This window comes from Sminthopsis crassicaudata, chromosome X, assembly GCF_048593235.1.
Source record: "Sminthopsis crassicaudata isolate SCR6 chromosome X, ASM4859323v1, whole genome shotgun sequence".
NCBI classification, from domain to species: Eukaryota; Metazoa; Chordata; class Mammalia; order Dasyuromorphia; family Dasyuridae; genus Sminthopsis; species Sminthopsis crassicaudata.
In genome coordinates, this window is record NC_133623.1 from 56,654,701 (window position 1) to 56,677,926 (window position 23,226).

Below are 23,226 nucleotides of genomic sequence, written 5' to 3' on the forward strand. Positions count from 1 at the left end.
GCCTGGCCGCTCTATTTCCTGTCTCTGGGCCTGGCTCTCTCTCTATTTCCTGTCTCCAGGCCTGGCGCTCTATTTCCTGTCTCTGGGACTGGCGCTCTATTTCCTGTCTCTGGGCCTGGGGCTCTCTCTATTTCCTGTCTCCAGGCCTGGCTCCCTATTTCCTGTCTCTGGACCTGGCTCTCTCTCTATTTCCTGTCTCCAGGCCTGGCCGCTCTATTTCCTGTCTCTGGGCCTGGCTCTCTCTCTATTTCCTGTCTCCAGGCCTGGCGCTCTATTTCCTGTCTCTGGACCTGGCGCTCTATTTCCTGTCTCTGGGACTGGCGCTCTATTTCCTGTCTCTGGGACTGGCGCTCTATTTCCTGTCTCTGGACCTGGCGCTCTATTTCCTGTCTCTGGGCCTGGCGCTCTCTCTATTTCCTGTCTCTGGGACTGGCGCTCTATTTCCTGTCTCTGGGACTGGCGCTCTATTTCCTGTCTCTGGACCTGGCGCTCTCTCCACTCCTTGTCTCTGGGACTGGGGCTCTCTCCACTCCTTGTCTTTGGCCCTGGCACTCTCTCTATTTCCTGTCTCTGGGCCTGGCTCTCTCTCTATTTCCTGTCTCTGGGCCTGGCTCTCTCTCTATTTCCCTTTTCCAGGCCTGGCACTCTCTCTATTTCCTGTCTCTGGGCCTGGGGCTCTCTCTATTTCCCTTTTCCAGGCCTGGCTCTCTCTCTATTTCCTGTCTCTGGGCCTGGCACTCTCTCTATTTCCCTTTTCTGGGCCTGGCACTCTCTCCACTCCTTGTCTCTGGGCCTGGTGCTCTCTCTATTTCCTGTCTCTGGGCCTGGCGCTCTCTCTATTTCCTGTCTCTGCGCCTGGTGCTCTATTTCCTGTCTTTGGGCCTGGCGCTCTCTCTATTTCCCTTTTCTGGGCCTGGCACTCTCTCCACTTCCTGTCTCCAGGCCCCTGCTCCACCTAGCTTCCTTCCAGAGCTCTCCAGTCTTCCCTGCTCTCCATCTGCCAAAATCCAAGCCCATTAAGTTCCACTGGCAAGCCACAACTGAGGGCCCGGAAACCCACAGGGTGTATCTTACTTCCCCCCAACAACCATCAATTAATATTAACAAGGGGCGGAGCCATGACTGGAGCATGTCCAGAAGTAGGCCAACTGACCACAGGTCCTTGGGCACCCGCCATGCCTTAGTGAGCTTCCCCGAGCTCCTCCCCAGGCCCCCAAATGGTGTTTGGAGAACCCTGGGAGAGAAGCTCCTCCCTTCTGCCAACCTCAAGCTTTAAAGGGCCTCCCCCAGGCCTCGGAGTATCCCCAATGGCCACTCAGAGGGTGACCATCCAACTGGTAGAGGATGAAGATGGAGAAAGTGTGCAGGGCCCTGTCTGCTTCCGGGGCCAGTGCTACTGCTCCATCCAGGAGAGCTGCCTACAGGCAGGGGCCCTCTTCCTGGACCCCTGCTTCCCGGCTGGTCCCGCCGCCCTGGGCTATGACCAACTGGGGCCCAACTCCGAGAAGGCCAAGGGTGTGGAGTGGCTGAGACCCCACGTGAGTCTGGGAGCCCCAGCAGTTGGGCAAGCTGTACCTGGCCTGAAGGATAAAGGGTTGGGGGGGGCCTGGCAGACCAGATCCTTGAGGTCCTTGGGGGCTTGGATGAAGCCCTGGGAGTTGGGAAAACTACATGTCTTGGCCCCTGGGGGGGGCCCTCAAGGATGGGACAACTGGGTTCTGATGGGGGCAGAAGTCGGCACCGACATCAAGGCCTTCAAGGGGCTCGTCACCTGGTCCCGGCCGTCCCGGGGCTCTTCCCCCCTTCTCTGCCCCTTCAGGTTCCCTTGGGGCCCCAGGTTTCCTGAGGGCAGCGTTGGGAGGTCCTTTCATCCTGGAGAAGGCGGCAGCATCTCTGTCATTAATTCCAAGAGAAGGCTTCAGGCCTCAGGCTCCTGGCTAAGGGAGAATGCAGCAGCCAGCTGCCAAGGGGAAACACGGGGTGGGGGAGGGGGCGGGGGGGGATGGCCGTACTGACTGGGGAGCGGGATGGTTGAGCCTGGTTCTGGGGAGCAGGATGGTTGACCTGGTTCTGGAGAGCAGGATGGTCGAGCCTGGTTCTGGGGAGCAGGATGGTTGACCTGGTTCCTGGGCCTGGCTCTGGGCTGACAATCTCCTGCCCCTTAGGAGTTTTGCCAGAATCCCCAATTCATCTGTGAAGACATGGACCGGACTGACGTGTGCCAGGGCAGCCTGGGTAAGCCTTCCCATCTGTGCCCCCTAAACCCTTCCTTTCCTCCCATAACCCCCCGCCAGGGACTGCCGGACTCTGCAGCCCACTGATTCCTGCCGTTGCTCCCCTCCCTTGCCCAGGTAACTGCTGGTTCCTGGCGGCTGCAGCCTCCCTCACCCTGTACCCGCGCCTCCTCTACCGGGTGGTGCCCCCACGACAGAGCTTCCAGTGGGGATACGCGGGAATTTTTCACTTCCAGGTAAGGGGAAAGGGGAGCAGTAGCAAACCCCTGAGGAAGTGATTTACCTTGGGTCTAGCTATCTACGAGCAAGCGCAGTCATTTCTTATTTATGGAGCAAACTCATTGGAGTGTGAGCCCTGAGGCACGCTTGCCCGGCCCCCCATCTGGCCCGTGGTGGGAGCTTGTTCCAATAAGGGCAGTCTAAAGAATGAAATAGAACTGCCTTTAAAGGACTCGTCTTCGGGCCTTTTCCAGTCCTGGCTCTATATGGGCACAGGAGAGTCCCCTTCCCCACGCTCCCCGGCCTCAGTTTCCACATGTGTAAAATGTTCCTCCCCTCAGAGTCCCCTCCTGGCCAGGATGTCGACAGCTTCCAGTTCTGAAGGGTGACTTTGGGGCAGGGCAAGACAACAGGCCGGGATGGCCGGGGAAGGGCTGGGTACGGCTGGAGAAGGGCCCGGGCCGGGTTGGCTCCCCGCTCCTCTCTCCACAGCTGTGGCAGTTCGGGCGCTGGGTGGACGTGGTGGTGGACGACCGGCTGCCCGTTCGGAACGGGAAGCTGGTCTTTGTTCGGTCAGCCCAGAGAGCCGAGTTCTGGGCCCCGCTGCTGGAGAAGGCCTACGCTAAGTAAGGAACGCTCCCTCACCTACCCCCAGAAGCCCCCTGCTGCCCGTCAGGACCTGTCCCGAGCCCCTGAGACTCCTAGGAAGGCTCTCCCATGAGATAACACTCAGAGAGAGCTTTGGAAACTGGCCATGTAAATTGGGTGACTCGGGGATTTCAAAAGCCCACTGGCCTCAGCCCGACTACCTCTGATTCTGAGACCCCAAGAGACCCCCGGGGGACCTCTGCTGCTCCTCAGCAATCTCTAGGCCCCTTCCAGATCTCTCCCGTGGCATTGGAGAACCCAGAGTCTCTTCCCCAGACCCAGAGACACCCCTCCCCCCAAGAGCTTTCGTTGACATTTAGGAAGCCTCCATCCTGTCTGACCCTGGGGGACCCCTCCCTGAGCACCCCAGGCCCAGGCTCACCCACCTCTCCCTCTCGCTAAAACCCCCCACCGTCGGTCCTCCTCCGCCCCCCTCCAGGGGAGGGGAGGGGGCTGCCTTGGTCTTCCCGCAGGCTCCACGGCTCCTACGAGGTGATGCGTGGTGGCCACATGAACGAGGCCTTTGTGGACTTTACGGGCGGGGTCGGGGAGGTCCTGTACCTGCAGCCGGACATGACCGTTGTGTTCCCTGCTCTCCGGCACGCCCTGGCCAAGGAATCCCTTGTGGGGGCCACAGCCCTGGTGAGCCTCTGAGCCCCTGGCAAGGACGGCCCCGAGCCTGCCACACACACACACGCAGCCTCTGCACCCTTCTCTCCTGCTTTGTGGCGTGGCCCCTACACGCGCTTCCCCCAAATCTGATGGTTCTTCCCCGTGGGCTCGTCCCCATGTTCCACTTCCCACGAGTCTCCTTGACCGTATTTCCCCATGGTCCTCTTCCTGTGTGAGGAGGACCTTTTGCCTTAATGCTCTGGAACGTCCCCTTCCCATTGGAGCACCCCTTTCCCTTGGGAGCATCCCCTTCCTGCAAAGTGTCCCCTTCCCACGAAGCATCCCGTACTCGTCCCCTGCATATCATTCCCTTGTGCTCTAAGTGACTGGGGGCCCATGAGCTTATGGCGGGATGAGGGGGGCGGGCTGGACCGCTGAGCCCACCGTCCCTCTTTGGTTTACGGTCCCTGGTTCACCTTCCCATGTCCGTGGCCCCTCTTCCTGTATGTGTCCATCTTCTCCGCCACCTGCACCTGCGCTGGCTCCTTCTGTGTCCCCCCGTACGGCAGAGCGATCGGGGCGAGATCAGGACGGAGGACGGGCTGGTGAAAGGTCACGCGTACTCCGTCACAGGCACCCACAAGGTGAGTCCCGGCCCCGGGGTTGGGGACAGGGCCGCCCAAGCCAGAGTAACCCCTCCTTTTCGTGGTCCCTCAGATGTCCCTGGGGTTCACCAAAGTCAAGCTCCTACGACTTCGCAACCCATGGGGCCAAGTGGAATGGAGTGGGGCGTGGAGTGACAGGTGAGAGCCCTGGAGTGGGGCTGCACCAGATCCCGGGGGGAGGCCGGGAGGCCGTCCCCCCTTCTCCTCCTCACCTGGCCTCTCTCCCCCGCAGCTGCCCCCGCTGGGCTGCTCTCCCAGAAGAATGGCGAGAGACTCTGCTGGTGAAGAAGGAAGACGGAGAATTCTGGTGAGAGCTAAGCCCCCCAGCCCGGGGCCCCCCACCCTTGTGCCAGGGAACTCCTGGCTCGGGGGGTGAGGGAGGCAAAGGCGGAGGAGCCGAGTCACTGGCAGGGATGGGGCCGTGTACACGAGATGGAGGGTGGAGGGGGGACAGTGAGGATGGAAAAGGAGAGGGAAGAAGGGGCCCGGAGGAACAGCCTGTGAAAGAGGGGGAGGGATGAAGGGGAGAAGCAGCAAGGGAAGAAGCGGGGAGGGGAGGGGAGGGGGCCCTGGGAGAGCAGGGGCTAAGAGATCATGGGGTCTCTCCCTCCCAGGATGGAACTGAATGACTTTCTGAAGCACTTCAACACAGTCCAGATCTGCTCCTTGAGCCCTGAGGTGCTGGGCCCAAAGCCCAAGGGGGGCGGCTGGCACGTCCACACCTTCCAGGGCCGCTGGGTGCGAGGCTTCAACGCCGGCGGGGGCCAGCCGGGCAGCGGTGAGCCCCGAGGGTGGGCCGAGGGCGGGAGCTTTCGATGGGGAAGTCTTGGGGGGAGATGGAGCCCCGCCCTCCCCCTTCTCCCCCACAGAGACCTTCTGGACAAACCCCCAGTTCCAGCTGACGCTTCAGGACCCCGACGAAGAAACGGAGGACGACGACGGGCGTCTGTGGGGGGGCAGGCACCCCAAGTGCACCGTGCTCCTCTCCCTGATCCAGAGGAACCGAAGGCGGCTTCGAGCCCGGGGCGTCACCTACCTCACCGTGGGCTTTCACGTTTTCAGGGTGCGGGCAAGGAAATGGGGGGAGCCATGGGGACCTGGGAGGACCGGAGCGGGCAGAGAACCCGGAAAGGGGAGACATACAGCAACAACTGGGAGGTCGGGGACGGGTCGGGGGGCACGGGGCCTGAGAGGGGAGAGGAAGGAGGCCGTGGCCAGCTGCTGGGGTCAGCCTTGACCTCGTACATTTTCTATCCCACAGATTCCAGAAGAGGTAAAGCCACTGAAAACAAGCCTCGTCAGCAGACCCCGTCAGGGTGTGGGGCCGGATCTCTTGGGCTGGGGGTGTCAGGTTGGTTTGTGGGGAGCCTCATCCACCCTGACCTCCCCTCCCCCAGCTCCTGGACCTGCAGGACTCCCCCCGGCGCCGGGAGCTGCTGAGCGGCCTTCTGCGGGCCGACCGGTCCCCGTTCAGCATCCGCCGGGACGTGAGCCGCCGCTGCCGCCTGGCACCGGGGCATTACCTGGTGGTCCCCAGCACTGCCCACGCGGGAGAGGAGGCCGACTTCACGCTGCGCATCTTCACAGAGCGCCAGCACGCAGCCATGTGAGCCTCCCTGGCCTCCCTCCCTCACATCCCGAGAGCCGGAGGTGGCGTTGACCCCCCAACCTCCAGCTGGGCGACCGTGGGCATCCCCCCACCTGTCCCACCTCTTCTCCCCTCTGTAAAATGGATGGACTTGCCCCAGAAGTGCTCTGAGGTCCCATAAAAGCACAAGCTTTTGGCCCAAGTGTTCGGGCTCTCCGACTGGCTGGCACCCTGGTAAAGAGCAGTCAGTGGACCCCAGACCGGAGCTGAAGGCCCCCAGAGGCTCCCTGGTCCCACTCCCCTCCCGGGCCCTCATTTTATGGAGGAATCCAGAAGTCCCATCCCCATCCCACTGGGCTCTTCCCAACCCAGAGCCCCCAACTCCAGCCCTTGCCCCAGGGCCTCCCTCAGTCTGGGGGAGGACGTGCTGAGATGTCTCCCCACCTTCCTCACAGGGAAATAGACAACGCTGTCAGTGCCAGCCTTCAGGTGCTCAAGGTGAGGCAGGATCAGGGGCAAGGGGTGCTCAGGGGGGCCTGGGCTTGGCCCCGGGGGTGACGGCCTTCTCTCCCCCAGAGCCCCTCGGCACCCCTGGAGTTTGAACTAGAACAGCTGTTCCAAGAGCTGGCTGGACAGGTGAGGGGGCAAGGAAAGACCTGAACCCTGGGAACAAGGGAGTCAGAGGGAGAGCCGGAGGGGAAGATGGGACAGATGGCCCCGTGGAAAAGGCTTAATGCCCCCCCTTGCCTTCTTTCCCCAGGAAGAAGAGATCGGAGTGCACCAGCTGCAGGCCCTACTCAGCATAGCTCTGGAGCCTGAAGACTGGGGTGAGTCCTGGCCGAGGCCACGGGCATCGGGATGGGTGGTCACTGGATCAGGTTCAGAAAACCTGGATACAAACCCACTACATCCTGCCCTTGGCTGCAGAGGGTTCTTGGGAACAATTGGGTACCCACACAGACACCAACCAGGAGGCAGAAGGGACCTCTCCCCTGACTCAGGAGGTCAGGGGGGAGAAGAATGACCCCCAAAGGAAGCCACGAAGAGCCTTGTTGCCTTTCCATGACTGAAGACCTCGAGCAAGGCTATCACCTGAACCTGTCACCCTAAGGCTGGGAGCGGGAGAAAGGCCTGCTGATCCCTGTCAGGCGACTTGTGGCGGGAGCCCAGAAATCATGGAGGGGATTACAAAGTCCTCTGGAATAACTGAAGACCTCAGGGGATAGGATGGGGTTTGTTTTGAAATCACTGCCGGTCGATTGGAGAGGTCAGAAAAGTCTGACCTTAAGGACGGGATTTGGATTTCTGGGCCGTGGATGTTGGACGCTTGACCAGGGATGGAGGGCACCCAGTGAGAAATAACTGGCTTGGGGTACAAGGCCCCCAAACTGAAAGTGGACAGGGAGAAAGACCACCCACCTGGCTGGGACAAGCAGTGGGCGGGAGACGGGGAAAGGGATGGAAATCGTGCTCCCAGAGCCCCCACCACGTGCCAAGCACTTTGCCCAAGCTAATGCACTTCTGCATACACACACACAGAAAAACACGGGGAGGAGCCAGAGTGGAGAGGTAGAAGACGTGGTAATTGAGTTAAATGGCTTGATGCCAACTTAGGAGGCTCCAACGGCACCTTCTAGTAAAGGACCCTTGGCTTCCGCCGTGAATTTGATCAACGCGCCAACTCCACCCCACGTCATGTCAGACCCAAATCTGAGAGATGTCATACACCCATCACCAGGAGACGTGGGCGGGGGAAGCAAACGGTGGCTCATTTTGGACTTTGGGGGGCTGATGGCTGTGTAAGAGGGGTTTTCCTGGGCACAAAGCCCAATTAATTGCATGGGACCGTGGCAACGGCATGGTGAATGTGGTCATCGGCTGCTAATCCAAGCCTGTCCTGGAACAGGGAGGTGACCACCACTGTTAGCAGTCCAGCTGGGTGTCACCTCCATGGCCATTTGTATAGTGCTCAGCATAACGCCTGGCATCCCAGGGGCACTGTACCAAGTTTCCTTCCCGTTATGCTATTCTAAAGACCTTGGCCACAAGGCAGGCACAAGGGCAATGAGGGGGCCTGAGGTTTTAAGTGGCTGGGCCCATCAGAGGCAAAGGGGCTCTGCCATGCCAACTTCCCCCCAAGCATGCCTTGGGAGGAGTATTGGCCTCCAACCCCAGATGACCTCAGGTCATTGCAGGAGAGTTTCCACTCTGGGATGTGTCAGGCCACAGAAAGCTGCTTCAGATGTAGGGAAGCCATCTCCCTTTTCCAGGCCCCAGGGCACTGGATCCAAAGGTCTCTGTGTTCTTCAGCTCTAAATCCTCTCTTCCACAACAACATGCCCCCCTGCTCTCCCCCCCACACACCAGAACAGAACCTTGGACTTAGGGCGGGCAGAGGACTCCCCAGTCTTGAGTTAGGTCCTAGACTAGTCCTCTCTCCAGTTTAGCAAGTCATTGCTCAAATGGTACTGTAGCTTTTGGGGTTCCACCAATGGGGCTCCTTGTCCTGCAAGATTTCCTTCAAACCAGAAAACAAAACCTGAAAATTAAGGCCTCCTGGATCCTCTTTCAGCCGGCCCCTGGACTCACCCGCCTGGAGAGATCGGACTCCGGACCTGTGAACACCTGATGCGCTGTTTTGGAGTATCCTTATGAAGTTTTTTAATTGGGGAGGGGGTGCTGCCTTTTTGGGGGAAGGGAGAAGGGTAACTGGTCCCCTCCCTCCACAATTCCCTCAACTATCCTGCAGCAAGGAGGGCCCTGTCTGACACTGTCAGAGTTTCAGCAGCTGTGGTATCGACTGCAAGAGTGGCAGGTAAGCATGGTCCTGAGGGAGCAGGGTGCCAGTCGTTTTGTGAGTGGCATTAAGGGAGGCATCAGTGGGGTGGGAGGGACCATCTCAGCCTCTGGGGCTCCCCTGGGGGAGAGGGCTGACAGCCAACTTCCTCTCACCAAGGCCACATTCAACAAGTTTGATGCTGACAAATCTGGGACCATGAACGCCCATGAACTAAGGCTGGCACTCAATTCGGTGGGTACGTGTGGGTCGATTTGGGGAGGCAGATGGCATCCGCTGTCATCTACAGAGATGTCCTGAGCAGGGGCGAACACCAGGATAACCAAGAATCAAGATGGAATTAATTCCTTCCCTCCTCCTGCCCCCCAGCTAGCCTTTCAGAGAGGTCAAGAGCATATAGATGGGACCATTTTTTGAAAAGCCCAGGGTCAAGATGGATGGGATGTGGAGGAGGGTGATGTTTGACATCACAGGCGTTAATCTCAAATGAATAACAGGTCAAAACCCAGCATCCCTAACTGTTCCCAAGGGAAGCCAGAGAAGGGAGCCCCCCGTTCCGTTTGGTAAGCTTGTGGGACTTAGGACACAACATGGAGATCCAGGACTCCTGACACTCCCCCAGAACACCTCAGCCCTGCTTGGCCCTAGGTGACTCCAGACAGAAGCCAGATCCTGGATGTCACAAACATCATCTGACGCTTGTACTCTCAGTGACCCCTTTGGGTGAAGTTGTGACAGTGACACCAGTAGAACTAAGATTAGAACATAGGCCTCCAGACCCTTTTTCTGTGCTCTTTACATTTGGATTGAATACTGACAGGAATAAAAACCACCTAGAAGGCCCAGTCCCACAGGTGACAGTGGCTAAGGGAGGAATTGCACCCAGAGCATCCCCCAGGGCCTCAGTTCCTTTGGCTCATTGGCTGCAAGGAACAAACAGGAAACAGGCTAATTGGCAAGAAGCTCACGGTCTGCTGTTATGACCCCACAGGCTTCCAGCTGAACAACCAGTTGACCCAGCTGCTCACCAGCCGATACCGGGACAGTCGCCTGCGGGTTGACCTTGACCGCTTTGTGTCCTGTGTGGTCCAGCTCACCTGCCTCTTCCGTAAGTGACCCTCATCCCCCTCGGCACCCCCTAGCAGGGGGTGACTGGACACACCCACAGGCCCCCACCCAGCTTCCCTCTCTTCCTGTGACAGGTCACTGCAGCCAGCATCTCAGTGAGGGGGAAGAGCTCATCTACATGACCAAGAGACAGGTAAGGGGGGGGTGGTGGTGGAAGGGGACTGCAGAACGTCCATATTCCTGAAGGGTTCCAGGGGGCTTCATTCCTGCCCATTTCTCTTACAGTGGATGAAGCTGGCTACTTTTTCCTAGAAATTTTCTTCTTGAAAGGGGACAAAGCCCAGTGAGAGAGGCGCCATGGCCTGCTTCGACAGGGGAAACCCTAAAAGAAGGCCCCAGATCCAAAGTTGCTCTGCAGGCAGGACTGGGAGTACAGGCTCTAACCAACCAAGAGGGTTGCCCATGACAAGCAGCCTTGGGGTTACCTAAGTTTTGGGAACCTTCTGAAATCCCCCCCAGTTCTACTTGTCCAGGACGTAGAGCTCTCGGTGAGCTGGCTCTAATTAATTTTCCTTCCCTTGCATACCTCTAGGCATCTGACCTGGAGTCTAAAACATTAAATAAACAGAAAAGAGAGACAGAAGTAGAGTACATCTTGGAAATCGTTCTTAAAAATATTACACATTTTATTGTCCTGTTGAGGTTTTTCCAGAAAAAAATTAATGCGCCTGAACGCCAAAAAAAGAAAGAACAAAACCACAAACAGAGAAGCAGCCAGCCCAGCCTTTTTCTCCCGTAAGCCAGGCCCCCAGACCCTCCCGTCAGGGGGAAATTCCCAAAGACTAGTCCCTGACAAAAGACAATGAAGAGGAAGAGGCAAAACAATAAAGGGGTGAGGGAAGGGCAGAGGGGAATTATGATAATCAGCTGATATCTTAATTACAAGACCAAGAAAGACGGCAAATATATGTTGCTAGGTGAATATATATTTATATAATAAATCCGTAAGTTAATAAAGTAAATAGTAACTCTCTGAAAGTTTTTAATTATTTTAAAAGTTTTTGTGGGGATTTAATTTTTTTTTTAATTTTTTAATTTTTAAAATTTTTTGGTCCTTAGAAAACTTGCTGAGGGACAGAGTCCAGTCAAAGTGAGAGTGAGATGCATAGCGAGGGGTAGTCTGTCAAGTTGGGTCTGAGTGCACGATGCTCACACCCATTCTTATGACACATGGCAGATTCCCCATCCTCTGTGACTTTTCCTCTCCTAGCCCCGCTCCTCTCCAGCCCAGCCCCAAACTCCCAAACACCAATAAATGACCATGATCTAAGCCGATGTGCTTGCAATCTATCCCTTTTTAAGCATCTTTGGGGAGGGGGGGGGAGGAAAAAGGGGAAGGGGAGAGAAGGAATGAAATGAAAAGAAAGCAAAATAGCTTAAAGGAAGCGGAGGCAGTGGGCAGCCCTTCCCTGGAAGTCGCCGAGGAGGTGCCCAACCTGGGGGCAGTCACCAATGAACCCGTATTCTGAGGATTCTTGGTTGCCTCCCCATCCCTTTGTCCCATCAGAGAATTGGACCCAAGGGGGTTCCTAGACAAGGCACGTGGTCTTTGGCCCTGAAGGGAACAAGCTGTAATAGGACCTTGTGGAGGAGGGGAAGAGTTTATCTGTTGGGATACCAAGGGCAATAGTGTGTACACTCACGCACTGGGGTGGGGGGTGGAAGGGGGTGTGCCCGTGGCTGAGGAGACATGTTATCGTGAGGCTGTGCGGCTTGGGGAGGGAGGCCAGTCTTCATTTTATGAGGGTCTCACCTCAGCTTAGTTTAAAAAATATATATATTATATATATTTATAAGAGACCAAAATGATTTACTCTAAACTTCCCCTTTCAACCATTACCCCTGCCCCAGGCTGGGGAACTCCTGGCCAATCACCTAAGAGAGAAGAGAGATCCTGCCCCTTCCCCCCCCTCCCACCAAAAGAAAAGAAAAGGAGAGAAGAGAGAGGAGAGAGGGAGAGAGAGCTCACTTTGCATAGATACCCGGTCAGGTCAGAGAAAATTGGACTATAGCAAGCCAGCCCCTGGTGGGAGGAGGGGGCTTGGGGCTGCCCCAGCCTCCCTGAGATGGAGGCCGGGAAGGGTGGTCTGGTCGCTGTGTCTCCTCAGCGAGGGGGTGGCAGGGTGAGGGGGAGCACCTGGCTCACAGGTCACTCTCGCCATACAGGGCTGTAGAGAAGGATTTGTAGTCCAAGGCTCCAGGAGCGGCATCTGGGCCCTGGTATGGAGCCATGCGGGCAATGCAGTACTCGGCCTGGTCTGGGGGCAGCTCTCGCCGGAGCTCCTCCGCCGTGATGAAGTTCTGGTGGGAATAGGGAAACCTGAATGGGGTGTTCTGGGACTGCTCCGCCATGTCCCCCACCCTGCAAGATTCCCAACAGACTCTTCCTTCTATTTTCCAGCCAGCTTACTTCTCCCCTCACCCCGTTTTCCACTGTGTCAAAATGGCCCATGAGTCCCCTGAAAGCACTTTCTTTTCTAGATACAAGAGACACTTAATCCAGCTCTCTCAAAGGGTAGTGATCAAGTAGCCCTGTGTGACTACTTTCTGTTCCCTTTTGCAAGCTCCTGATTAAAGAAGCTATCTCTTCAGTCTGTCCTCAAACAGCTAGACTTCCAAGGGTTAGTGTGGGAAAGCTCCTCACTGGGCGTGACCTCAGGCAGCGCGTCATCTCTGGTCTCTACGCCCCCGCAATGGCATGGTCTATTCTAAGTGATGGGCGTCACCTCGGGCTCACCTTATCTCCGGCCAGGACCTTGAAAGAAGCAATGACTTGGTCAGCTGTGTCTGTATCAGTGGTTTCTCGGGACATGAAGTCGATGAAGGCCTGGAACGTCACAATGCCGCTGTTGTTGGGGTCCACAACGCTCATGATGCGGTTGAATTCTGCGTCACCCTGTAGGGGAGTGGGAAGAGACAGGAGCTATTGGTCCCGGCTGCTCAGGGGTCCTGCCTCCTCTTGGCAGACCTGCCTCCTACCCCCCTCTCCTAATGCAGGGTCCCTCAGCTCCCAGCTTCAGGTGGGCTCGTTAATAGGAGAAAAGACTTTGGGTGTCTGCTGACAGGCAGAGATCCTCCTCTTCTTTGGGGGAGCTTATAATCCCTGCTTCAACTCAAGCGTTCTCTGGGGACTCCTTGTCTCTGAGGATACCTAACCCGGGGTCAGGCTGTTCAGCACTTGGCTACCCATTTTGCAGGCCAGACCAGGAGTCACTGGAGGCTGGTGCTCTGACGGGTATCCATCACTCTCAACCCAGGAAGAAGGGAGAAAACCAACCCCCCCCCCTATGTTCTGGGGGCTCAGCTCTGCGTGTTTGCTATATCTGGGCCAAAAAAAAAAAAATTTCAGAATGGTTTGTCTCTCAAACCTAGGCTGTCAGCCAACTCTGCCCATGGGGACCAAAAAGGGAACAGGGAAGAAAGGGAAAAAGATAAAATGGGAAGGGGGTGCAGTGAAGAGAAGCAGAGGGAGAGACAGACTCCCTCCATCTTGGGTCTGGCAAAGCCAAGAGCACAGGGACGGTGGGAACAGGAGAGACGAGCCTGGCGGCTGGAGGCAGTGAGGCCCTCCCACCTGGCTGTGTCAGAGGCAGAGAGCAGAGAGGAACGCTCTGTTCCTTCCCAAGGGAACCAGCGAGTTTGGAGGAGGAGAAGGAGAGGGGAAGAGAGCGCGCAGCGTACCAGGCTGTATCCTGTGGAGATAAGCAGAGCTCGGAAGTCGTCAGCGTCCATGCTGCCAGTCTGCTTCTGCTCCAAGGGAAGGACAGCAGGAGAAGGGAGGCCCCAGTACGGGGGGATGGAGGGAAGGCGTTGGCACATGCGAGAGGTGGCAGATGAAGAGGAGACAGACGAAGGAAGCCAAGGACAGTCAAGGTAAGAGAAAGGAGCAGGAAGGGCCAGCGAGAGTGGAAACAATGGTGACCGTTCCAATGGTGGATGGAAAAGGAAGGCAGTGGAGTGGGAGAAAGGGAGAGAGAGAGAAGCAGTTAATTAGGCTGCTGGGTGGGCAGCCCCACCAGGGCATCCATACCTGTCGGTCATTCTCCACGTCGTAGCCCAGGCTGATGAGACATGCTTTGAACTCCTCAGGCCCCAGCGCCCCGCCGTGATCCTGCCGAACCATCCAGGGGAGCACGGTCCAGACCCCACGGAGAAGGAGGGGAAGAGGGATGGGTATGGAGACCAAGGCCGGAGATGGGGAGAGGAGCCACGAGGCCACATGCGGGGTTGGGGAAGGGGGAAAGGGACACATGGGAGAGCAGACAGGAGGGAAACACGTCATTAGAGGGCAACACAGACACAGTGACCTAGGGGAAGGGGAAGGGATGTGGGGGGTGAAGTTTGGGGAAAGGGAATTAGGAGTCTAAGAGGCGGGAGCCCGTCCAGCCAGCCTCCCAAGAGAAGAGAAGCCTTCTGCCAGTTCCTCTGATGTGACTTTCTGGCTTAGTCTGTCTCTTCCTCTGACTTGGGTGACCTCGAGGAGAGTGGAAGGCATACTTGCCTGCATTATCTAACTGGGGCAGTGAGAGAGGCCAGGACCGGAGGGGTCCACAAAGTGTTTTTGCTGTGACTATTTATACAAGACTGAATTGCTTCTGGCCTTGGAGACCAGCTTGAGAGGCGGCGGGAGGGAACTTGCACCACTCACATGATCTCATATTACGGCATCCCTGCCGTTTGTGTAGGAGCCTTTTCTGGCCTACGAGACTTAGATAGGAAGGCCCCACGGCCGTATAACTCTATACTCTGCCTCTCCCTAACCAAAAATGCCAGAGAGGTTTGGTCATTAAGTGCTAAATGAATGAATGAATGAATGAATGAAGATGGGGGTAGGGAAAGAAGGGGAGATGACACTCAGGAGGGCTCTAGATGAAGTGGGCAACAGCAAACAACCTGGCACAGAGGGGAGGGGTCTGAGGTCACTCACCTTGTCAAAGTGGTTGAATGAGGCCCGGAACTCCTGCATCTGCTCCTGGCTGATGCCTTTGGCATCCCGGGTCAGGATCTGGTTCTCGACCTCATTGATGGTTCTGGCGATGGTGGTGAGGAGCTGCTCCCAGCCCACACGGATGTGCTGCAGGAGGGAGGATCAGAGTGAGGCTGAGTTATCTCCCTGAACAAGGGGAGGAGGTGGGGGTGGGCTGGGGCCCGGGCTTCCCTACCTCCATGGTATAGTTGGTGTGCTTGTTGTCGAAGATGAGGGCTTCCTGGATGAGCTGGTGCTGCTGTTCCAGGAGGTCCAGGTTGGGCTTATAGTCTACGATGCTCTGCTCGTACTGCTTCAGGTGGTTCAGCTGGTCCTCCAGGGTACCATTCATTTCGATGGAAATGCGACCGATTTCCTGAATTGAGAAGGAGAGCCCCAGATCAAATGAGCTTTTTCCTCCCCAAATAATGTTCCTCCCCAGGCCAGACAGCCCCTTTCTAAAAGCTTCATCCTCTCCCCAACTGTGCATCTGAACAGGAGTCAGAGCCTCCACTCCAAGGTCTCTTTCTGTGACTGCCCATCACCACCTTTGTTGTTTTGCTCAGGCCCAGATAAAGCCTCCATTGGTCATTCTAACCCCAAATTCCTCTCCCCCTGAGCCAAAAAGAAACCATGTCCCAATCCCAAGGATTTGGCAGGAGATTCTGGGAATATTTGGTATTTTTGGCTTCCTAAGAGTTAAATGTGTCCCCTCTGGACCTTTGTGGGCTTGATGCAACACCAGGTGGCGCTCTAAGCCCACAGCCAGCCCTTGTTGAATTGCTCCGCCCTCACCTCCATCTTGGTCTGGATCCACGGCCCCACAATGTTGGCCTGGCTGGCAAACTGCCGGCGGAGGCGCTCATTGGACTGCTGCTTGCTCTGCTCTTCCAACAGGGCATCGTCCCGCTTTGGCACCAGCTGCTGAACCTGCCCAGGAGACAGTGTGGGAAAGGGTTAGGTGCTGGGTCAGTAGGCCAGCCTCCAGCTCCCAAAGCTCTGCTCCCAGCCTGCTTTTCGGTCTTACCTTCTCCCACTTGGAGTTGATGATCTGGGGGGTAACAGTGGTATAGGGGTTGCTCCCCAACAGCTTGATGTGATTACATTCGGCAATCCTCTGGGCTTCCCCATGGATGGCGAGGATAGCCTCTCGCTCCTTGTCGGCATCCGGCAGGGTGGATTTGAACTGGTCATGGGCTGCAATGAGGCCCTGGAGGGAAAGACCAGTCAGAGATTACAGATAGCAAGGACTGCCAACAGTTCTAATGGAAAAGGCAGCGGGTTTTGTCTTTCCTTTCCATCAGATCTAGGTGGTGAGGCAGGAGGGCCCCGGGGTGAGGGTAGGGTGTCTATCTGGAGCATGTGGATTTTTTAAACCGGAACTTCTAAGGGCCAGAAGGGGGGACACTGGAGGATTTTGCTAGCTTCAGGGTGCCTAATGAGATGACAGATGACAGGCCTGGTTTTTAGATTTTTTGCCCAGAGATGAGAACTGATGCTCCTCCTCTACCTCAATCTCCTCGATGGTGTGGACAATGAACATGTCTTGTAGGTCTTCCATCGCACTCTCCATCCAATTGTTGAATGGTGCTGCCCGCTTGGCGTATTCCAGGTGCAGCTGGTCAATTGTTTCCAGCTGTTTCTCTGTTTTCTGAAGTGGGGAGAATGGTGGGAAGTCATTAAAGAAGAAATGCAAAGAAAAGGTAGCACCCTAGGTGGTAGGGGGTGGAGAAGCAAAGGGCAGGCTTTCCAGTCAGGACAGAGCACAGCAGATAACTGGCTCCAGCTGCCCCGACAAAGAGGCATGCCTCCAAAACACAAGAGACCATCAGGGAAAACCACTGACCAGCCAGGGCCCGAGGCAGAATCTTGCACTTGGGACAGTTCTCACGACCATTGAGTGTTCCCTAAATTTGTTGCTTTGTGGTAGCTCCCCAACCTCCCCCAGGTTACACATTTTAGAAGGATCCTCAACGGATTCTTCCCTGGCATGTCCTCAATGGCCTCTACCAGTAAGGTTGGTCTTCCCTGGGCACCTAAGCCTGCCAGTGTCTTACACTTGGGTAGCCCAGTGGCATTCTCCTTTCTCCCTCACCAGAGCATGAGTCTCGGGCAGCCACATCACACTCCTGACTTGCACTGAGCTAGCCTCACAGCTACCCACACCTCCTCCAACCCATGTGTATGGTGATCACTTTGAATTCTTAAAGCTCACAGGCATCCATCACTTAAAGCAATGCCCTTCCTGCCTGTTACATGTCTAAGGAATGGGGAGAAGGGGGGACTTGGTGAGTGCCAGGGCAATAAGAGGCTCCCTTATTTTTTCCCTGCGCCAGACTAAAGATCTCACCTCAAGAGCTTCTCTTCTACTGTGTGTCAGTGAGCCAAGGGCATCCCACTGGTCACAAATCTTCTGGCACCGAGTATTGACACTTGGGGAATCATAATAATCCAGTTCACTGTGAAGACAAGGAGAGAAAGTCTAATGAGGTCTATTTTCCTTGGCTCTGTGAGTGGTCTTTCAATTTATTAAGAGATTGCTAACTGGGGTAGGCCTATCACTACTTATGGTAGGGAAGCAGATGGGATGACCTCTTGGGGGGGGTCTCACATTAATGAAAGTCTTTCCATTGGGGGCACACAACAGCCAAGGCCATCAAATATCCAGAAGGCTGACAGCTATCAAATTTGCCAAGATGATGATAGGGAGAGGAACCGGATAACAGGAAGAAGGGGCTGAGTAAGAGGAAATTTGTCCCCACCCAGGGCTTGGCTCCTCCACATATTAATAGTGGAGTCAGCCTCACAGAATAAGCATAACTCTGGAGATGGCAGAGGCAGGCAGGGGAGAGGAGGGGAGGCTGTGCAAAGGGCAGTTCTAGACAAGGAACAGACAGTTATTTTGGGAGCTCCCTGCTGGGACTGAAAGATTTTCCATTAAGTCATGCCCTGGGCCTCCCACTTTTAGGTGGTAGACACCCAATCTAGGGGAATAAGGGCACACATTCATTGGCTCCTCACAGGCCCAGTGCTGAGTATACTAATTGTGTGCATGAGTTTATCTGACTAGGGTGGGGAAGTGAGGAAAAAAATCCTGGGCCGCCTGGAAGCTCTTACAATAAGTGTATTCTAGTCGGGAAAGAAGGGAAGGGGGTTGGGAGGGCCAGGAACAATAGTGCCACTGTACTTTCCACTTCCCTCTTTGGATGCAAGGCTGGGGGCCTGGGGCAGCCTTGCTCAAACACAGCCATGCAGTGAGCATGTAGGCCAGCAGGACCCAGTGAGGGAGGCCAAGAGCTCCCTCCCACCAAAACCATCATACTGAAACAGCCTAAGGCCTATTTACATGACTCAGATGCTGTGGAGGACAGGGAGGGAGAGATGGAGGCACCCCTCAGGAAGGCCTTTGGAGATAAAGGGATTGGTTGGGAAGGAAACAAAAGCCTAGGCCCCAGAAGGTTCCTAGTTCTTCCCGAAAGAACCTTCCGAGGAGAGCTATTCCCAAAGGTCACATCACAAAAAAGCAGTATTTGGCTTCTTCTGAGGACATTTCCCCCACCCTGGGCCCCACGTGGGAGAGACGCCAACATACTTCAGCTCCTGGGCAATGGCAGCAATTTGTTCCACGCGGTCCTGATGGGCTGCCAGGTCGCTCTCAAAGGCCTCATGTTTCCTGATGAGGGCTTTGATGTCGGACAGGGTGGCTGTCTCATAGTCCTTCTGTTTCAGCATGGCCTCCTTACCTGTGGGATACGGATCACAGAGGAATGGTCAGAGCTGGATAACAGAGACCCAAGAAAGGAAAACAAAGCTATTTACAAGCCATCATTGAGCTCCTCACCACAAGGTAAAACTAAGGCCCAAGCAAGGTTAACCGGGAGAGAGGTCTAGATTCTTGGCCAAGCCCTGATTCTTCTCAAAGCCCAGCTTCAGTTTTGGGTGGGAGAGAGAAGACCTGAGATTAACTGACCCTTATCCTGTCTATACTCAGAGGCATTAGTTCAGGATCCCGACTTAGAAACTTTACGGCAGGCAGCTTAGGGCTAACGAAGTCATATATTCATGGTGGTTTCAAGTAGCCACATCTTAGGTTATTTTCAATGATCAATCTGTAAGAAGACTGATTAAAAGCTCAGGGATGCCTAAGCTAAAAAAAGCTAGGACTGGGGGTAAAGGGAGGAGTGGGAAAAGAAAAACCACAGCTTTCCCCAGACACTCAAAGAACAGTGGGGGGCAGAGAGAAGGGATTAAGTATGTTCTGTTTGGTTCTTGAGAATAGAATGCAAGTTAAACAGGGAAGATTTAAGCTAAGGGAAAAAACCGCAACACCCAAACTTTCAAAGTCAAAAAGACTACTTTGGGAGCTAGGGACTTTATAAAAGGGAATATTATTACAGTTCAGGCATGAACAAGACTAAGTGGTTTATGAAGCACCTTCTGATTTAAATGACATGAAAGGAGGGAAGACTGTATTGGGTCCAGGCCCACCACAGAACCCTTATCTTTATCCAGAGCTTCTCCAGAGCAGGTTCTTTCCCAGGCCCTGGACAATGAGGCAGCTGGAAGTATGAAGGGCTCATTTGTCAGGCCTTTTGAAGGAAAGAAATGCTGTTATTAGGCTTGGAGCCTGAGTAATTATACACCTGAGAACAAAAGCCAAGGTAGAACAGCATCAAAAGCTCGTCCGTTTAGGGAAACTTTAGAGAAGAGAGAAAAAAAAAACCCTTCCAAGGAAAGGAGGTTGAGGTCGTTGCCAAGGCTCCCACAAGCTTCCTGAGATGGAGTGAGAACCCAGCCCCGAGATGAACCAGGTCAGGCTGGCTGCGGCCTCTTGGAGCACTGAGGCTGCAGGCCCAAGCTGCCTTCTCCCTATTCTTCAGGCTCTAAGGAGCAGTGGCACAGGGAGGACAGCGCTCACTCCATGGCAGGCCCAGAGGCCTGGGGACCTAACTCCTTTATAACCCCTGGACACAACTCCACAGTCAGAGGCAGAAAGCAAGAGTGACAAAAGCATAAAAGCAGCCATTCAGCCTCCTTCCCTACCTTCTATTAAGGGTAAAAACCAAAAGAAGCGCATGTCCTTCTTATGTTAACACAAAACCAAAGTGAGGTAGGAAAGCAGGACTTGACTGGGGCAGGCTGTAGTCCACAGCCCCCTCTAGCACTGTGAGATCAGCAAAGGCTATTATGGGTCATTTTGGAACATCACAACAGGCAGATGCTGTTAGTCCCATTTTACAGATTAAGAAACCGTAAGAGGCTGAGTGGTTCAATGGGTTGTCCAGAATCATGCACCAAGAAAACATCTGAGGCAGGATCTCAACTTGTGACTTCTGAATCCAATCCCAGCGCTTTGCCTGCTAAGCCAACGGCAACAGCAGAAGAGACAGCTCCAGCCAGGGCCCCCAGAAAGAGCAGCAAGACACCATTCCCTAACAGCACTTCCTGCCTGTTTCTTCGAAGACAGAACTATAGGGGCATTAGTTACTGGGGCACTTCCTCCCTCAGGGGGAGCCAGAGAACCAAGTCAATACCAGAAATAATTTAATTAGTCAAAGACAAGCTGCTTGACAGATGGCCTTATTAACCCAGCTGGACTAAAGCTTTGCCAGGATTCAGTGGCAAGACTGATAGAACTAAGGGCTGGGAGGCAGCAGCACAAATTCAGCCGGCCTTTCTGTCTCATGTCAGAAAGAGGCAACAGGCACCAGTTTCCCATGACCCTGACAGCTGGGAGCACATGGGCCAGCACTGGGGATCTGGATAGACACCAGAGAAAAAATACTCTTAACCATGGAGAGACCTCAAGGACCCCAGAGCTAAAGCCTTCCCTAGAATGGCCTGAGGAGGGCAGTCGTGCCAGGCCCTGCTGCTGAGAAAACACTCCTACAGAGCAGGAGAGGGACCCCCATGGGTCAAAAGAAGGGACTGGTTCAATCATGGTAAAGAAGTGATGTGCCAAAGATGACTCATTATTTCAATGCCCCTGTGACTGGAGATTCCCTCCACCCCACCTGTATCCAAGCTAGTGTCTCCTGAATCTCCCAGCGACAATTTAAGTAGACAGGTGAGCCTGATCCTCCTCTATGCTTCCTTCACAGTTACAGTGAGAGGGCTGAACAAGATTTCTGTGGTATCTTTGGAGGACTCTTATGTCACTTTGATAGACGTGTGGGAGATACCATGATGGAAGAGAAATTGTGTTCTGTTCAAATGAATCAAAAGCCCCCCCCCCCCCCCCCCTTAAAATGGTACAAAGCACAAAAGTATCCTGGGATTCTTTAGACCTTGTAGTCACTGGCATAAGGTAAAGATGTGATCTGCTGTGGACTAGTTAGCTTGGCCTGCCTGCTCTGATACTGAATTGTCTACACACGCAGCCTAGCTTCTTCTCCTTTCTCTCTCTTTCCATCAGAGCCTTCCCCACTACAATCCAGAGGGGCCAGGCTGATTGCCCATCACTCTCTGTACGTACATGTACACACAGAGTTTTGGGTGAGGGCTGGGAGAGTTGAGGTAGTAGAGGGAAGGGAAAAAAAAGAACCTCACAAAGGAGCTTTGAAGAAAACTTGGAACTATAGAAGGCTGAAGTGAGAGGGGGTACATTCCAAGTGCTGGGGGGCAACTTATGTAAAGGGATGGAAAAAGGAGATGGGATATTATATGTCATGAACAGCAAGGTTAGTCTAGTTGGACCACAGAATCTAAGATTAGAAGGTAGCAATGGGTAGATGGGAACCAGGCTGTGCGGAGGCTTTACATGACTGATGAGAATTTGTCTTTATTCCTAAAGCGAACAAGTAGTCACTGGAGAGTTAACATGAGTCTACCTTTCTATCCTCTGTTGAAGGAATTGTTTTTAGAGGATCTTTTCTGCACATACTTATCATGAGCACCGAAATACAAGATGACCAACCATTCTGTAAAATAACACATGATAAAATCTAGCTCCTCTCTAATAATCTTCATTTAACTGCAGCGTTCTTCCTCCTTCTGGGGTTTCATTTATAGTGAGAATATCCAGATTTGCTGTCATCTCAGCCATTAATAAACATGTGGTGATCAGATAATACTCTTCTCCACGTGGAGGGAGGACATACAACTGTTCAGAGACGGTCTAAAAACTGTGTGATTCTCAGCACGCCCTGTCATTTTCTCTTTCGGTGTCACTGCAGAAATGGAGGATGAAGCTCCCTTCCAAGGAAGAAGTCCACCTGGCAACATTTCTTAATTTATGGCTTGCAACAAACCCTTCAACAGAGTTCTTTGCTGACAGGTCTGGGCTCCAAAGTCTGTGAGCAAGGCCATCTCCTACAACCAACTCATAAGGCTGCCTACAAAATCAAGCAAGTAGCAGAAGTGGGGATTCTTCTGCCTGTAAAGAGGAAAAGCTCTGGATCTAAAAGCAGAGGACCTGGGTTCGAAAATTGGAGTTGCTATTTCTTTGTCATACCTTGCCCCCGTTTTGTGTTTACACAAACTAGCCAGGATAAAGAAAGAGGAAGGGAGCTGCAAAAAGGTTACAAGATAAAAAGAAGCATTCATTAAGTGCCAACTATGTGCTAGGCAGTGTGCTAAATGTTTTCTAATCATTGTTACATTAATCTGGGGGGGGGGGCAGGCGGGGCCTATCCACCTCCTCATTTTACAGTTGAGGAAACTGAGGCAGACATAAGTGAAATGACTTGACCGTACAGCTAGGAAAACGCTTGAGGTCAGATTGGAATGCCAGGATTGAATCGGCTTCTCCAGAAATCCAGAATAGCCGAGTGACAAGGCCAATAGGAAAAAGGGCAGAGGTCCACTGAGGAACAAAGATCAACTACATCTAACTGGCCAACATTTCTTTCTTCTCTACATATAACCCCAGAGGAGTCAAGGTCTTTTTCTGGAGTCACCAGAACAGCACAGGGACCAGGAAGGATGCACAAACTTTGGAGAAGCTGCCCGCCTCAGCCAGACTACCTTAAGAGAGGCAGGTGACTCTATGACCTCAGGTGCCCATCCAAGCCTGACTGCCGAGGTGGGCTGAGTAATGGCCATCTCTACAATTCTGAGCCACGGACAGTGAGGCTGGCTTCGTGAGGGGATTGAGAAAAGAGGGCATGGGACTAAACAGAGGAGGGCCCAATGTCAGGTTTCTCAGGCTCGGATTGCTCTGGTACGTCCCCTGCAGGAAGGGAGCTGAATCACCACAGGGAGCCTGGCAGGACATAGAATGGGTGCTCTGAGCCGATGGAAGAGCCTGCAAGCAGAGCTCAGAGACATGGCAGCCCAAACTATCTCCTGGGAGAAATATCATTCTCAGGCAGATTTGGGACCTTAGGAAGGAGGGAAGGATGAACATGGGCTCTGGTTCTGAGCAGATA

The 23,226-nt window shown here is 54.4% G+C and overlaps 2 protein-coding genes across 3 annotated transcripts in view; one reads left to right on the forward strand and one right to left on the reverse strand.

Moving 5' to 3' along the window:
• Positions 1–724: 724 nt before the first annotated feature.
• CAPN12 (calpain 12) lies at positions 725–11,215 on the forward strand. The gene is made up of 21 exons (XM_074277866.1): positions 725–1,538; positions 2,166–2,235; positions 2,352–2,470; positions 2,946–3,079; positions 3,575–3,743; positions 4,283–4,357; positions 4,431–4,516; positions 4,611–4,685; positions 4,993–5,156; positions 5,248–5,441; positions 5,640–5,651; positions 5,776–5,984; positions 6,422–6,464; positions 6,543–6,602; positions 6,727–6,793; positions 8,539–8,609; positions 8,716–8,781; positions 8,923–9,001; positions 9,755–9,871; positions 9,966–10,024; positions 10,117–11,215. The coding sequence occupies exons 1-21, from the start codon at positions 1,218–1,220 to the stop codon at positions 10,141–10,143; spliced, it is 2,217 nt and encodes a 738-aa protein (XP_074133967.1). The 5' UTR covers positions 725–1,217; the 3' UTR covers positions 10,144–11,215.
• ACTN4 (actinin alpha 4) overlaps positions 10,494–23,226 on the reverse strand; it is a 79,566-nt gene continuing 66,833 nt past the window's right edge. For both annotated transcript variants that reach the window (XM_074277863.1, XM_074277865.1), the window contains exons 12-21: positions 18,450–18,600; positions 17,208–17,316; positions 16,368–16,508; positions 15,885–16,067; positions 15,653–15,787; positions 15,054–15,233; positions 14,819–14,965; positions 13,922–14,002; positions 12,629–12,787; positions 10,494–12,192 (exon numbers count right to left, since the gene is read on the reverse strand). In XM_074277863.1, the coding sequence (XP_074133964.1) occupies positions 12,034–12,192; positions 12,629–12,787; positions 13,922–14,002; positions 14,819–14,965; positions 15,054–15,233; positions 15,653–15,787; positions 15,885–16,067; positions 16,368–16,508; positions 17,208–17,316; positions 18,450–18,600 (1,445 nt within the window). In that variant the 3' untranslated portion in view covers positions 10,494–12,033. The remainder of the gene's footprint in view (positions 12,193–12,628; positions 12,788–13,921; positions 14,003–14,818; positions 14,966–15,053; positions 15,234–15,652; positions 15,788–15,884; positions 16,068–16,367; positions 16,509–17,207; positions 17,317–18,449; positions 18,601–23,226) is intronic.